A 14,160-nucleotide genomic window follows, 5' to 3' on the forward strand; every position below is an offset into this window, starting at 1 on the left:
CCAGGGACTCGACCCACGGCAACGGAGCAAGTGGAGGAGGAGCCCGAGGCGGAGACGGAGAGCCGAAGAGCCAGGGTGACGGGGAGGAGCCGGAGGTCCTAGGCGGAACTGATGGCTCTGGTGACTGACGCGGCGATGTGGATCCGGAAGGCCGCGGTGAGGCCAGAGTGACCGAGGACTGAGGTGTAGCCGAGGGGATGAAGGAGCCTGACGGAGCCGGAGGGACGGAGGGATGAGGCGAAGCCGGAGGAGTGGAGTCCCGAGGCATAGGATGGACGACGCCAGACCAAGGCGGAGCCGGAGGGAAGAGGGAGCCAGGCAGAGCCTGCGGACTGCCGGGCCACGGCGGAGAGGAAGGAGCTAGGAGCCATGGTGGAGCCGACGGGTCAACGGGCCGAGGCGGAGTCCAGGCCTCAGAGGCTGGAGGCGGAGGTGAGGGAGACGCCGACCAAGGCGTCGCTGGAGGATGGCGGTCCTGCTGAGCTCGCACCACAATGATGGTAGGCTGAGGGCGAGCAGAGGGGCAGCCAGACGACAGCGGAGGAGGAGGCAGGAGTGGGTGGGAGGGTGGGAATTTTGGAGGAGCAGGCATTGGAGTAAGCTCTGGGGCTGGAGCCCTTCCTGGGCTTAACGGAGGATCAGGAGCCCGTCCTGGGCTTAACGGAGGATCAGGAGCCCGTCCTGGGCTTAACGGGGGTTCAGGAGCCCGTCCTGGGCTTAACGGGGGTTCAGGAGCCCGTCCTCGGCTTAACGGAAGATCAGGAGCCCGTCCTGGGCTTAACGGAAGATCAGGAGCCCGTCCTGGGCTTAACGGAAGATCAGGAGCCCGTCCTGGGCTTAACAGAGGATCAGGAGCCCGTCCTGGGCTTAACGGGGGAACAGGAATCCGTCCTGGGCTTAACAGAGGATCAGGAGCCCGTCCTGGGCTTAACGGGGGAACAGGAGCCCGTCCTGGGCTTAACAGAGGATCAGGAGCCCGTCCTGGGCTTAACAGAGGATCAGGAGCCCGTCCTGGGCTTAACGGGGGAACAGGAGCCCGTCCTGGGCTTAACGGGGGAACAGGAGCCCGTCCTGGGCTTAACGGGGGAACAGGAGCCCGTCCTGGTCTTAACAGAGGATCAGGAGCCCGTCCTGGGCTTACAGGAGGATCAGGAGCCCGTCCTGGGCTTACAGGAGGATCAGGAGCCCGTCCTGGGCTTACAGGAGGATCAGGAGCCCGTCCTGGGCTTAACAGAGGATCAGGAGCCCGTCCTGGGCTTAACGGGGGAACAGGAGCCCGTCCTGGGCTTAACAGAGGATCAGGAGCCCGTCCTGGGCTTAACGGGGGAACAGGAGCCCGTCCTGGGCTTAAAGGAGGATCAGGAGCCCGTCCTGGGCTTAACGGAAGATCAGGAGCCCTTCCTGGGCTTAACGGAAGATCAGGAGCCCTTCCTGGGCTTAACAGAGGATCAGGAGCCCGTCCTGGGCTTAACAGAGGTACTGGCATAGGTGAATTGGAAACCCCCTCATTTTGACCCATTTGGTGCTCCACATTTTGCTCCCTCGTGGTGGGCAGTGTCGCCGGCTCTCGCACCTGGTCTGACGGGTTGCTCTCTGGCTCTCCGTCATCGGTGGGCTCGGGCTTATGCCTCGTACCGTGGGGAGATTGTAGGCTGGGCTCTGGGTCCAGAGTGGACCTGGCGAGATCCTCCATTGGGCCGACCGTGAGAGGTGACCCATTTCTCACCAGATTCCACTCTATGAATGCGGCGAAATCCTCCCGAGGACCATCTTCGGGTGACAAGCGCGTGGTCCGGGTAGCTGGTGGCATTAGCTAGCAGTAGAAATCGCTTGGTATGGTCCTCGAGAGACAGTCCCTCCTGCTCCAGCAGGAGGAGGAGGTATTCGGGGCGATAGAGGGGATCCATTACACACTACGGAAAGAAAAAGACTGTGAAAAAACGGAAAACAAAACGGAGGGAAAACACGCACTTTTTAACTTTTTAGGTCGGGTCTTCTGTCACGGCTTACGCTGCTGGAAGGAACACGGAGCCGAGGAATAAACGAAACAAGGATTTATTAAATAAAACATAGGCAAGGTAAGTAGCAAATAACAGGTGGCAAGTGGCAAGTGGCAAGTAACAGGTAACAAGCGGACAAGTAGACAAGTAGACAAGTAGACAAGTAGACAAGTAGACAAGTAGACAAGTAGACAAGTAGACGAGTTGACGAGTTGACGAGTTGACAAGTAGACGAGTAGACGAGTAGACCCGACAAAACAGAACTGAAAGGACAAGGCTTTTATACAAGGGATAATAGGGAAAACACAGGTGGATGGAATGACTAAATTAACAGGGACATGGAACACATGCGGAAATGACTAGACACACCTGGGAACTAATCAAACCACATAGAGACAGAAACTGGGTCACAGGGGCAAAAACACACAAAATGAGTCCAGGTGTGTGACATTTACTCTCATTTTTGATAAATTTAATGCATCCTTGATGAATAAAGTCATTAATATATATATATGTATATATATTGCCCCCAAACTTTGGAACTTTATCAAACTTCAGTTATATACTACTTTAGTGTTTTTTTGTCATGTTGCACAACATTTTCACTGTTTGTGGGAAAAGACAAAATATTTCTAAGTCTTTGGAAACTGGGTTAGAACAAGTTGTTAGTAGCTCGTAGCTTGGCAAACAACCATTTCAGAGTTGCTTAATAGTGTTACATGTGTGACACCATAAATAAAGTATCAAAATACTCTGACACAACCCGGCGGCAGCAGACTGTTGCTCTAAAGACTGTTGCTTATTGGCTTGATTGTGCAGGTCTCTGCCCCACTGCCCCACTGCCTCAGGCTGGACGTCCCGTTTGATCCGGCTCGCTCTCACACACACAGACACACACACATGCACACGGGCACACACACGGGCACACACACACACACACACACACACACACACACACACACACCTCTGTGCTCACGGCCTCCTGCAATAAATCTAGTAAACATGCCAATGTTCATTGGCTTTTAAAAAACACTAGCCTCGGGCCTTACACACACACACACACACACTGCCACAGCACTGATCATATAGAAACAAAAACCCTGTGTCACGAGTCTCGTAAAGGTTTTTTTTTTTTTTTTTCAAACCTAATAAAAAAAAATAGAATGTATGCTACTTTCCAGGTGTTGGCTAACTAAACAATGTCTAGCTTTTTCTTGCCCAAACAAGATACAGTACACAGATGTATTTGGATTACTGCGTTTATGACTAAGAAAGTTTTGGACTTTCAAGCTGGTAGTCTTTGAATTACCTTGGATATGGCACATTATTGTTGATGTTTTAAAACTAATAACTTGGTTTTTGCCAAAAAAAATAAATAAATTAAAGGCTGTGAAAACATCTTAGGGTATTTGGTGTGTTTTTGATTATGGTTTTACATTAGTAACAATAACTAGTATGGTTTTTGGCAAAAACGTTTCCTTTTTTTTAACCTAGCAGTCAGATTTTGTGCATGATGTGCACATGTGTGTATGTTCAAATGATGTTTCATTGAGAAGTTCTGAAAAAAATAAAAAAATAAAAATCTTGAGCAGTTCTGGAAAAGCATTCAATGTTTCTGAAGGCTTCGTGTGTTTTTCTCAGTGCTTTATAACTGGCAGCTATACTGTCATCTCTCTCTTGCTCGCTGGGAATTGTAAAGCGATGTTTTCTGTAAAACTGCTTTAAAGAATCTTCACTTTATTGCGGGGAAAATGCAATATAAATTTAAATCAGATTATTAAATGGCATTTTCTTTTCAAGGTTATGTATATATGTGTCTAACAACTGTATAGTTAAAATGATACACCATGAACCGAATACAAAGTACAATTTTATATATAATTTATATATATTTTTAATATAATATATATATATATATATTTGAATAATAAAAAAAATAAATACTTTTTTATATAATTGTTATATTAGAATTACTAAATTAATGTATTTCTTTCTTAATTGTATATATTTATAGCTTTATAAATATTCAACATTCCTAATATCCATCCATCCATCCATCCATCATCCATCTATATTTTCCATCCATCCACAAACATTACAATTACTCAAACGTTTTTCTCAGAAACAGACTCAGGTTTGAAAGCATTTTAAAAGTGAACTTCAGGGAAAACCAAAAAGAAATGCCACAAATGTGAAGAATATGCTTCCGTTGAATTATAATTCATTTATTCATAGTTGCACACTTGTGTTAAATAGCTGCCTTCAAAACTGAAGATGCTCTCAATCCTACTCCAAGTGGCAAAGCTTCTAAAGATGCAATTAGTCCCTGACGAGCTGATGAATCTCTACCAACACATCCATTCCCATGCAGGTCAGCAGAGTCCTGTTGTGTAGATCATTAGAGGCGTGCAGTCGCTCACTTAGCTTCCCAATGCTAATCAGCTTCCCTCTTTTGATGGATGATTTATTTATCGTGGCACGAGTGATGACCCCAGCTATAAATGGCATTGTAGATGACCATTAAAAATTGATGAGCTGTCTATCAGCTCGCTGGACCCTGAAAGCTTGTAGGGGGTTGTTTTGAAATAACTGTTTGAAGAAACTGATAGATGTGCGCCCCTCTTTAAAAAACCTACACAAGGAATTCGATTTCACACCATCCGCTACAAACCTCATGAATTAGCTTGCATAAATAAATGCACAAATAATGTAAATGATGTGAAAAGGCTTACAGTAATTTGAAGTACAAATTATTGAATTAATTTTAAGCAAGTAAATGCGGTATTTATTTGATATAAATGCAGTAATATTGTGAAATTGTATTACAATTTAAAATAACTGTCTTCTATTTGAATACATTTTACAATCTAATTGATTACTTTGATTCAAAGCTGAATTTTCTTCACAGTCTTCAGTGTCGCACGGTCCTTCAGAAATCATTGTAATGTGCTGATTTGCCACTCAAGAAACATTTATTGTTATTATCAAGGTTTAATTTTTTTTGTGAAAACTGTGATGCATTTTATATACATATATATATATATATGTGTGTGTATATATGTGTATATGTATGTATATATATATATATGTATATTTGTATATACATACATACATACATACAAAAATTATATTTCAAATAAATGTTATCCTGTTGTAAAAATTATATATATATATATATATATAATTTTTACAACAGGATAACATTTATTTGAAATATAATTTTTGTAACATTATCTTTTTCCCCACTTTTGATTAGTTTAATGTTGCTGAATGAATGTTTAAATTTCTAAATAAATAAATATTGTTACTGCCACTTTAAATTGGTAGGGTATATGATGCATATGATATATTTTTGATTAATTTGTTTGTTTTAAAACCAATTTTTGTTCTATAGTCGACCTAGGATCCACAGAATCTGTCCCTTTTTCTAAGTGATGTGTTACATAGGCATTCCTTGAGAAATTTCTGAAATGAATTGTTATATAACTGTTGCATGAGAAATAAAAATCACTCTCCTTTATGTTTGTTTCAGTTGCTTATCTCGGAGACATCGCGCTGGATGAGGAAGATATGCGCATGTTTAAAGTGGACCGCATTGTGAATTTAGCAGAGAGAACGGTCACAATTCTGAATCACACAGGTACGGGTAAGTGTGTGTGAGTGTGAGTGCATGGGCCTGCTTTATATCCACTTTGTGCCAGGCTTAATTGGCAGTCAGAAACTCAGGAAGAGAACTTGAAGCCATATATTTTTAAACCAACAGAGAAAAGCCTGTCGAGAAACAGTTGCCACATTCCCAAACACAACAACACATTACAATTGGGATTTGACAAAATGAAAGCAAATTTCCTCATAATTAGCCATTAGTTTCATGATATTTTCACCCCAGAAGGAAGTAAAGTTTACAGAGGAGGGGAAAAACATGAGATGATAAAGACACGTGAACAAGGGACAGAATTCAACGTCAGATAAGACAAGTCTGTTTTGCTATATATAGTAGAGTCCAGTCTGTGTGTAGGAGTTAGCATTCAAAACAATAGAAAAAAAACATGCTGTGTTATAACAGAATATGAACAGATTTGAGTTAGTGGTTACCGTTGAGCTCAGTAGATGATTTGAAGTCTCATATATGTCAATGGCACATACGTTGGCCACAAAAATGTATTTGGACTCTTTTGATATAGATCAAACATTTCATTTAAAAGAAATGATCAAGTTTTAAATAATAAAACAGTAGTTTAAAATGAACACAAAGTATTCGGATTGATTCTGGTTGCCAGATGTTAGTGGAAAAGGCTCTTACAATTTTGCAAATGTGGGTTATGTATTTAAACGTAAATGTAAGATGTGGAAGATGATGTGTAATCTCTCTTTCTCTGAAACTTGTGATGATGAGGATCCAGACTGACCGTTTTGGTTTCTCTTCATTTGGTGTTGGTAATGGTAGGTTCACTTAACAATGAGACGAATACAAACGATACGGCGTCCAGTCGGGGAACCCATCGCAGGAAGAGGGCAGCGACGTCCAGACCTGAGAGGGTGTGGCCCGAGGGCGTCATTCCTTACGTCATCAGCGGGAACTTCAGCGGTAAGTCATGCAATCATGCAGAGCTTTTCATGTTTCAGTTTGAGCAGCATGTGATCGATAACATCTGTTTGGTTATTAAGTTGCATGATTATAGTACTGTAGGAAAAACATGTTTGTGGAAGAAATCACACATTCATGTGTCTGAAATCGGTCAGTCTAACCTCGTGTCACTCCATTTGTTTGACTTTGTGGAACTCAAAAGTTGTTTGTGGAAACAAAAAAGCAGTTAAAAGAACTGCTTTACTTTTAAATTAATACAAAGGTGAAAAGGTGTTTTGTTTTGGTCGTGTGTTATCTTGCATAAGGCAGCAAAAGGTGCATGACATTACTGGTGCAACTCTACACTACACTACAGAATTTTTAAATATCTATTTAAATTATAATTATTCCCAATTCAGTCAAAACTATGTGAATGTGCAAATATAATATAAAATATAAATGTGCAAGGTTGATATGCAAAACCTTATGATCGTGGTCTCCGGCATGATTCGAAAATGATCCAACGAACGTCTCGTGCTTCAGTGGAATCAAGTCTGGAATCTGACCGTCACATGATGAGAGTCACATGATGAGAGTCACATGATGTCAATAGCTGCGTCCCAAATGATGTACTGCTATATGCACTTATGCAGTATGTACTCAACTGTGTAGTGTGTAAAATATATAAGAGGTTATTTTGTCAATCAGCATCAGTCTGATAGCCCCTCCCCCTCGTGCTATATAATTAAGGTTGTGACAGTGTCCAATTTTCCACAACTTTTTTTTTTTAATTTGTTAATTAAATGCATCATTCGGGTATTAAAAGTGCACGTTTTGGTTTTTGAGTTTTCAGTGTGTGAACACACTACTCACAATATTTATACAACAAAACGACAATATATAGTGCATGAGTAAGCTAATTGGGACGCAGCTAATGTTTCAAAATTAATTATTTAATTAGTGACCTACAATTATTATGATGTTATTTATTTATTTATTTATTTATTTATTTTTTGCCATTTTATTCATAGCTTTTCTTTTTTTTAAATGAATTCTACAACCCGAATTACGGAAAAGTTGGGACGTTTTTTAAATTTTAATAAAATGAAAACTAAAGGAATTTCAAATCACATGAGCCAATATTTTATTCACAATAGAACATAGATAACGTAGCAAATGTTTAAACTGAGAAATTTTACACTTTTATCCACTTAATTAGCTCATTTAAAATTTAATGCCTGCTACAGGTCTCAAAAAAGTTGGCACGGGGGCAACAAATGGCTAAAAAAGCAAGCAGTTTTGAAAAGATTCAACTGGGAGAACATCTAGTGATTAATTAAGTTAATTGATATCAGGTCTGTAACATGATTAGCTATAAAAGCTTTGTCTTAGAGAAGCAGAGTCTCTCAGAAGTAAAGATGGGCAGAGGCTCTCCAATCTGTGAAAGACTGCGTAAAAAAATTGTGGAAAACTTTAAAAACAATGTTCCTCAACGTCAAATTGCAAAGGCTTTGCAAATCTCATCATCTACAGTGCAAAACATCATCAAAAGATTCAGAGAAACTGGAGAAATCTCTGTGCGTAAGGGACAAGGCCGGAGACCTTTATTGGATGCCCGTGGTCTTCGGTCTCTCAGATGACACTGCATCACTCATCGGCATGATTGTGTCAATGACATTACTAAATGGGCCCAGGAATACTTTCAGAAACCACTGTCGGTAAACACAATCCACCGTGCCATCAGCAGATGCCAACTAAAGCTCTATCATGCAAAAAGGAAGCCATATGTGAACATGGTCCAGAAGCGCCGTCGTTTCCTGTGGGCCAAGGCTCATTTAAAATGGACTATTTCAAAGTGGAATAGTGTTTTATGGTCAGACAAGTCTAAATTTGACATTCTTGTTGGAAATCACGGACGCCGTGTCCTCCGGGCTAAAGAGGAGGGAGACCTTCCAGCATGTTATCAGCGTTCAGTTCAAAAGCCAGCATCTCTGATGGTATGGGGGTGCATAAGTGCATACGGTATGGGCAGCTTGCATGTTTTGGAAGGCTCTGTGAATGCTGAAAGGTATATAAAGGTTTTAGAGCAACATATGCTTCCCTCCAAACAACGTCTATTTCAGGGAAGGCCTTGTTTATTTCAGCAGGACAATGCAAAACCACATACTGCAGCTATAACAACAGCATGGCTTCGTCGTAGAAGAGTCCGGGTGCTAACCTGGCCTGCCTGCAGTCCAGATCTTTCACCTATAGAGAACATTTGGCGCATCATTAAACGAAAAATACGTCAAAGACGACCACGAACTCTTCAGCAGCTGGAAATCTATATAAGGCAAGAATGGGACCAAATTCCAACAGGAAATCTCCAGCAACTCATAGCCTCAATGCCCAGACGTCTTCAAACTGTTTTGAAAAGAAAAGGAGATGCTACACCATGGTAAACATGCCCCGTCCCAACTATTTTGAGACCTGTAGCAGAAATCAAAATTGAAATGAGCTCATTTTGTGCATAAAATTGTAAACTTTCTCAGTTTAAACATTTGCTATGTTATCTATGTTCTATTGTGAATAAAATATTGGCTCATGTGATTTGAAAGTCTTTTAGTTTTCATTTTATTAAAATTTAAAAAACGTCCCAACTTTTCCGGAATTCGGGTTGTAAAATGTTCTGTTTATTTTCTAGGTTTAAGTTAGATTTTGAATCTAAGTGATTTGAATACAAAACATTTTTTGGTTGACTTTGTGCAGAAAACCACAATATTATGATTTATATTATAATATTGTTATTTAACTTTTTCCCCACCAGCCTTAAAAAAAAAAGTAGTTGCCAGTCACTACCTGCATTTTTGATCATTTTCACAAAAATGTCATGGCCTCCAGAATATTCTTTTTGTATGAATATCTGAACATGAAATGCTTTTAAACATCAACAACAAAAAACACCATTGTTTTAGTCTTTATGCAGTCTTTTTTTTATCAACACTTGAATATGGGCAAGTTTCATAAAAAACAAAAAATAAAGAAACAAAGCAACGTTTTGAGCAAAAAACTGAGAAAATTATGATCAAAAGATAGATGGAGCTTTCATCAACACCCTCAAAGCTTCACAGTCCTAAACCACTACCTGGATTGTCATTGAATTCAATAACATTAAGACAGTTTTTAAGACAATTTATATGCTGTTTAATGTTTAATGATTGCATTATTTTACATATTCTTCTGCTTAATTATGTATTACATACATTTATCAATGATGTAATAGCACCTCCTACAGTATAACAGTAAAAACACGGAAATCTGGAAAATCCAGTCAATATCTGGGAAGCGTAGTCTGTTAAATATTGGCAGGGAAATAGTTAAAATTACTCATGCTGTGATTTAAAGGGGCAGTTGCATTTACCGTTGTTTGGCAAATTGTTACAGGCGAAATCAAGTCATTTCAAGATTTATCCACATAAATGGGATTTCCGCACAAGATTTCCCTATGCAGATATTGCGACCGATGCAAGTTGGTCACGCAAATTTGCCGCAGTGACCATTAGAAAGTGATTTATTTTCAAAGAGGCTTCTCTGTGAGCTGTGCCTCAGACATCACTACAATACTGACAATAGACAAAGGTCAATTTGCCTGTGCAAAAATCGCCAAAATTTCACAGATGTCACCTGCACCTTTGGTCACCCTCTCGTGTGTGTGTGTGTGTGTGTGTGTGTGCTGTACAGGAAGCCAGAGAGCCATATTCAGACAGGCCATGAGACACTGGGAAAAACACACATGTGTGACGTTCATCGAGAGAACAACAGAGGAGAGCTACATCGTCTTCACCTACCGGCCGTGTGGGTAAGTGTGTGTTAGCGGATCGCTTCACAGGGAGGTGTGTGTGTGTCCGTGTCAGTGTGAGAGAGAGTTTCCACACTAGGACGACCAAACCTTTGACTCTTCCAGGAAGGAATCAACCTCATGTGGAGCCTGTGCTTTTCACTCTTTTCTTTCACTCTCTCCTCTTTCTTTTCGGTCTGTTCCTGATTTATCGCTCAAGTGGTTTTCCATCCGATCCGTTCCTCTGTTCCCCTTATCTGCTTTGTGTGCCAACAGACAGATTTGTGTGTTTATGTGTGTGTGGGCTCTCGTGTCTTGATCGAGCGATTACTCTATGCTTTGCTGAGGAAATACCAGCCGTCTGTGTGACACTGTTCTCCACGGGACTGTCACCTGAACATGTGTGTTTTATCCGTACACAATGGCTCCCTGTAGATGCTTCAGTAGCGTGGCAGAAGTTCAGAGCCCAGCTTGACGGTCACATCCGTTGGAGACCAATCAGACCCTGGGATGCCGTGTTTGCACGTCGGTTTTGCTCAAGCTGCTTCTGTCTGCTGGAAAGCAGGATTTATTTTGCTCTTTTGAAACGTGCGGTTGACGAATGTTCACCACTCGAAGCTCGTCCACAGACCTCACAGAATATTTCGCGAAAGTTGTGTGGAAATCATCATGAATGACAATAAACCTCTGGCTTGGAATATCAACACATATTCAGTGTTCAGCATCTCGGGCTGTCGTGATGAATGATTATACAATATGTTTATTCACATGTATGATTGTACATATGTTGGTCATTTATAAAATTGTTTCCATATGAAAGTCTTAGTATGGAAAAAGTCTGTTAATTTCTGAGGTGCACAGAGAGGGTGGAGGGTCATAAAAAACAGAGCGTTTTTTGGTGCAAGAAACCTTAATTGAGAGTATAATCGACCAAAAAAAAAAAAAAAGATTTACAGGAGTGTAGAATATGAACTCTTTTAATAACAGTTATGCTACAAACAGTTCAACTAAAACATGCACCTTGAAAAAAATTAAATATTGTTTGAAGCGTATAGTTACACAATCTTTTACTTAAAAGTAGATCCCTTATTTCGTTTAACATTGTTATTATGGCATGGTAGGATACCCAGGAGGTGGGAAGATGGGAATTTGTTGCGAATATTATTGAAAATATTGTAGGTTTTTCTTCTTTATTTTCTTGAAGTCATAAAAAAAGATTAGATTTACTAAAGCTTGATGTCCTTATCTCCAAAAATAAACATGCTTAAACATAAACATAAACATAGAACAAAACAAATATGACTGATTCAATAGATGAAGAAGAAATGTCAACAGTGTCTCTAAATTTGCCCAAATTCACTAAAATATGCTACAAAATTCTAAATAATATTAAAAATAAATAGAATAGAATAGAATAGAATAGAATGAGCTTTTATTGGCAGGCATGTTTACAAGTACAAGGAATTTGTTTTCATGACAGAGGCTTCCACAGTGTAACAGAATGACAGTAACAAAGTGTGTGTGTGTGTGTGTGTGTGTAACAGAATGACAGTAACAAAGTGTGTGTGTGTGTGTGTGTGTGTGTGTGTGTGTGTAACAGAATGACAGTAACAAAGTGTGTGTGTGTGTGTGTGTGTAACCGAATGACAGTAACAAAGTGTGTGTGTGTGTGTGTAACAGAATGACAGTAACAAAGTGTGTGTGTGTGTGTGTGTGTGTGTGTAACAGAATGACAGTAACAAAGTGTGTGTGTGTGTGTGTAACAGAATGACAGTAACAAAGTGTGTGTGTGTGTATGTGTGTGTGTGTGTGTGTGTGTGTAACAGAATGACAGTAACAAAGTGTGTGTGTGTGTGTATGTGTGTGTGTGTGTGTAACAGAATGACAGTAACAAAGTGTGTGTGTGTGTGTGTTTGTGTGTGTTTAACAGAATGACAGTAACAAAGTGTGTGTGTGTGTGTGTGTGTGTAACAGAATGACAGTAACAAAGTGTGTGTGTGTGTGTGTGTGTGTGTGTGTAACAGAATGACAGTAACAAAGTGTGTGTGTGTGTGTGTGTGTAACAGAATGACAGTAACAAAGTGTGTGTGTGTGTGTGTATGTGTGTGTGTGTGTGTGTGTGTGTGTGTAACAGAATGACAGTAACAAAGTGTGTGTGTGTGTGTGTGTGTGTGTGTGTGTGTGTGTAACAGAATGACAGTAACAAAGTGTGTGTGTGTGTGTGTAACAGAATGACAGTAACAAAGTGTGTGTGTGTGTGTGTGTGTGTGTGTAACAGAATGACAGTAACAAAGTGTGTGTGTGTGTGTGTGTGTGTGTGTTTGTAACAGAATGACAGTAACAAAGTGTGTGTGTGTATGTGTGTGTGTGTGTGTGTAACAGAATGACAGTAACAAAGTGTGTATGTGTGTGTGTGTGTGTGTGTGTGTAACAGAATGACAGTAACAAAGTGTGTGTGTGTGTGTAACAGAATGACAGTAACAAAGTGTGTGTTTATGTGTGTGTGTGTGTGTGTAACAGAATGACAGTAACAAAGTGTGTTTGTGTGTGTGTGTGTGTGTGTGTGTGTGTGTGTGTGTGTGTGTGTGTGTGTGTGTGTGTAACAGAATGACAGTAACAAAGTGTGTGTGTGTGTGTGTGTGTGTGTGTAACAGAATGACAGTAACAAAGTGTGTGTGTATGTGTGTGTGTGTGTGTGTGTGTGTGTAACAGAAGAAACTGTTCCTGTGTCTGGTCGTTCTGATGCTCAGTGCTCTGTAGCGTCGACCAGATGACAACAGTTCAAAGAGGGAGTGTGCTGGATGTGAGGGGTCCAGGCCCTTCTGCTCACTCTGGATAAGTACAGTTCTTGAATAGAAGGGAGGGTTGTACCGATGATTCGCTCAGCAGTCCGGACTACCCTCTGTAGTCTTCTGAGGTCAGATTTAGAAGCTGAGCTGAACCAGACAGTTACTGAAGTGCAGAGGATGGATTCGATGATGGTGGAGTAGAACTGTTTCAGCAGATCCTGTGGCAGGTTAAACTTCCTCAGCTTGAGAAGGAAGTACAACCTCTGCTGGGCCTTTTTCACAATGGAGTCAATGTGAATGTCCCACTTCAGGTCCTGAGAGATAGTGGTGCCCAGGAACCTGAATGACTCCACTGCAGTCACAGTGCTGTTCATGATGGTGAGTGGGGGGAGTGCAGGGGGGTTTCTCCTGAAGTCCACGATCATCTCCACTGTTTTGAGCGTGTTCAGCTCCAGGTTGTAAAGACTGCACCAGACAGCCAGCTCCTTAACCTCCTGAAATACTAAAAGCTAAAAAAAATATTAACTAAATTACTAAAACTTGAACTAAACTTAAAATAAAAATAAACGCAAACTAATTAAAATGATTACAGAATATTCTGTAATAGTATCTCAAAAGATAATTGTTAACAATGCCACTGTCATAAAACAAAATCAATGTCATAAAACATTTAATGGATACAAAAGCAAATTATCAATACACAGTTAATACTGTAAAAATCTTGTAATGCACACTTTTATTATATTAATACAAGTTTAAACTAATTATATTATTTATACTACTACTATAGTAGAGAGCTGTGTTATTTATATTCTATTAGTCTAGATGTAATAATACTAAACTATCGGCTCTACACTGTCACACTTAAGTCTAGTGACTTTCACGAGAAACAAAGGCGATACCTGAAATGAAACGTCTATTAAAGAGCAATAAATAACGTCTGGCATCTGAGCAATGAAAGTTTCCTTTGGGAAATTATCCAGAGTA

General features: G+C 40.5%; 1 protein-coding gene across 1 annotated transcript in view; it reads left to right on the forward strand.

Moving 5' to 3' along the window:
- LOC132115375 (bone morphogenetic protein 1-like) overlaps window positions 1-14,160 on the forward strand; it is an 82,071-nt gene that overhangs the window by 23,031 nt on the left and 44,880 nt on the right. The window contains exons 2-4 of the mRNA XM_059523821.1: window positions 5,533-5,646; window positions 6,448-6,588; window positions 10,288-10,405. Coding sequence (XP_059379804.1) covers window positions 5,533-5,646; window positions 6,448-6,588; window positions 10,288-10,405 — 373 coding nt within the window. The remainder of the gene's footprint in view (window positions 1-5,532; window positions 5,647-6,447; window positions 6,589-10,287; window positions 10,406-14,160) is intronic.

Source organism: Carassius carassius, chromosome 34 (genome assembly GCF_963082965.1).
Source record: "Carassius carassius chromosome 34, fCarCar2.1, whole genome shotgun sequence".
NCBI classification, from domain to species: Eukaryota; Metazoa; Chordata; class Actinopteri; order Cypriniformes; family Cyprinidae; genus Carassius; species Carassius carassius.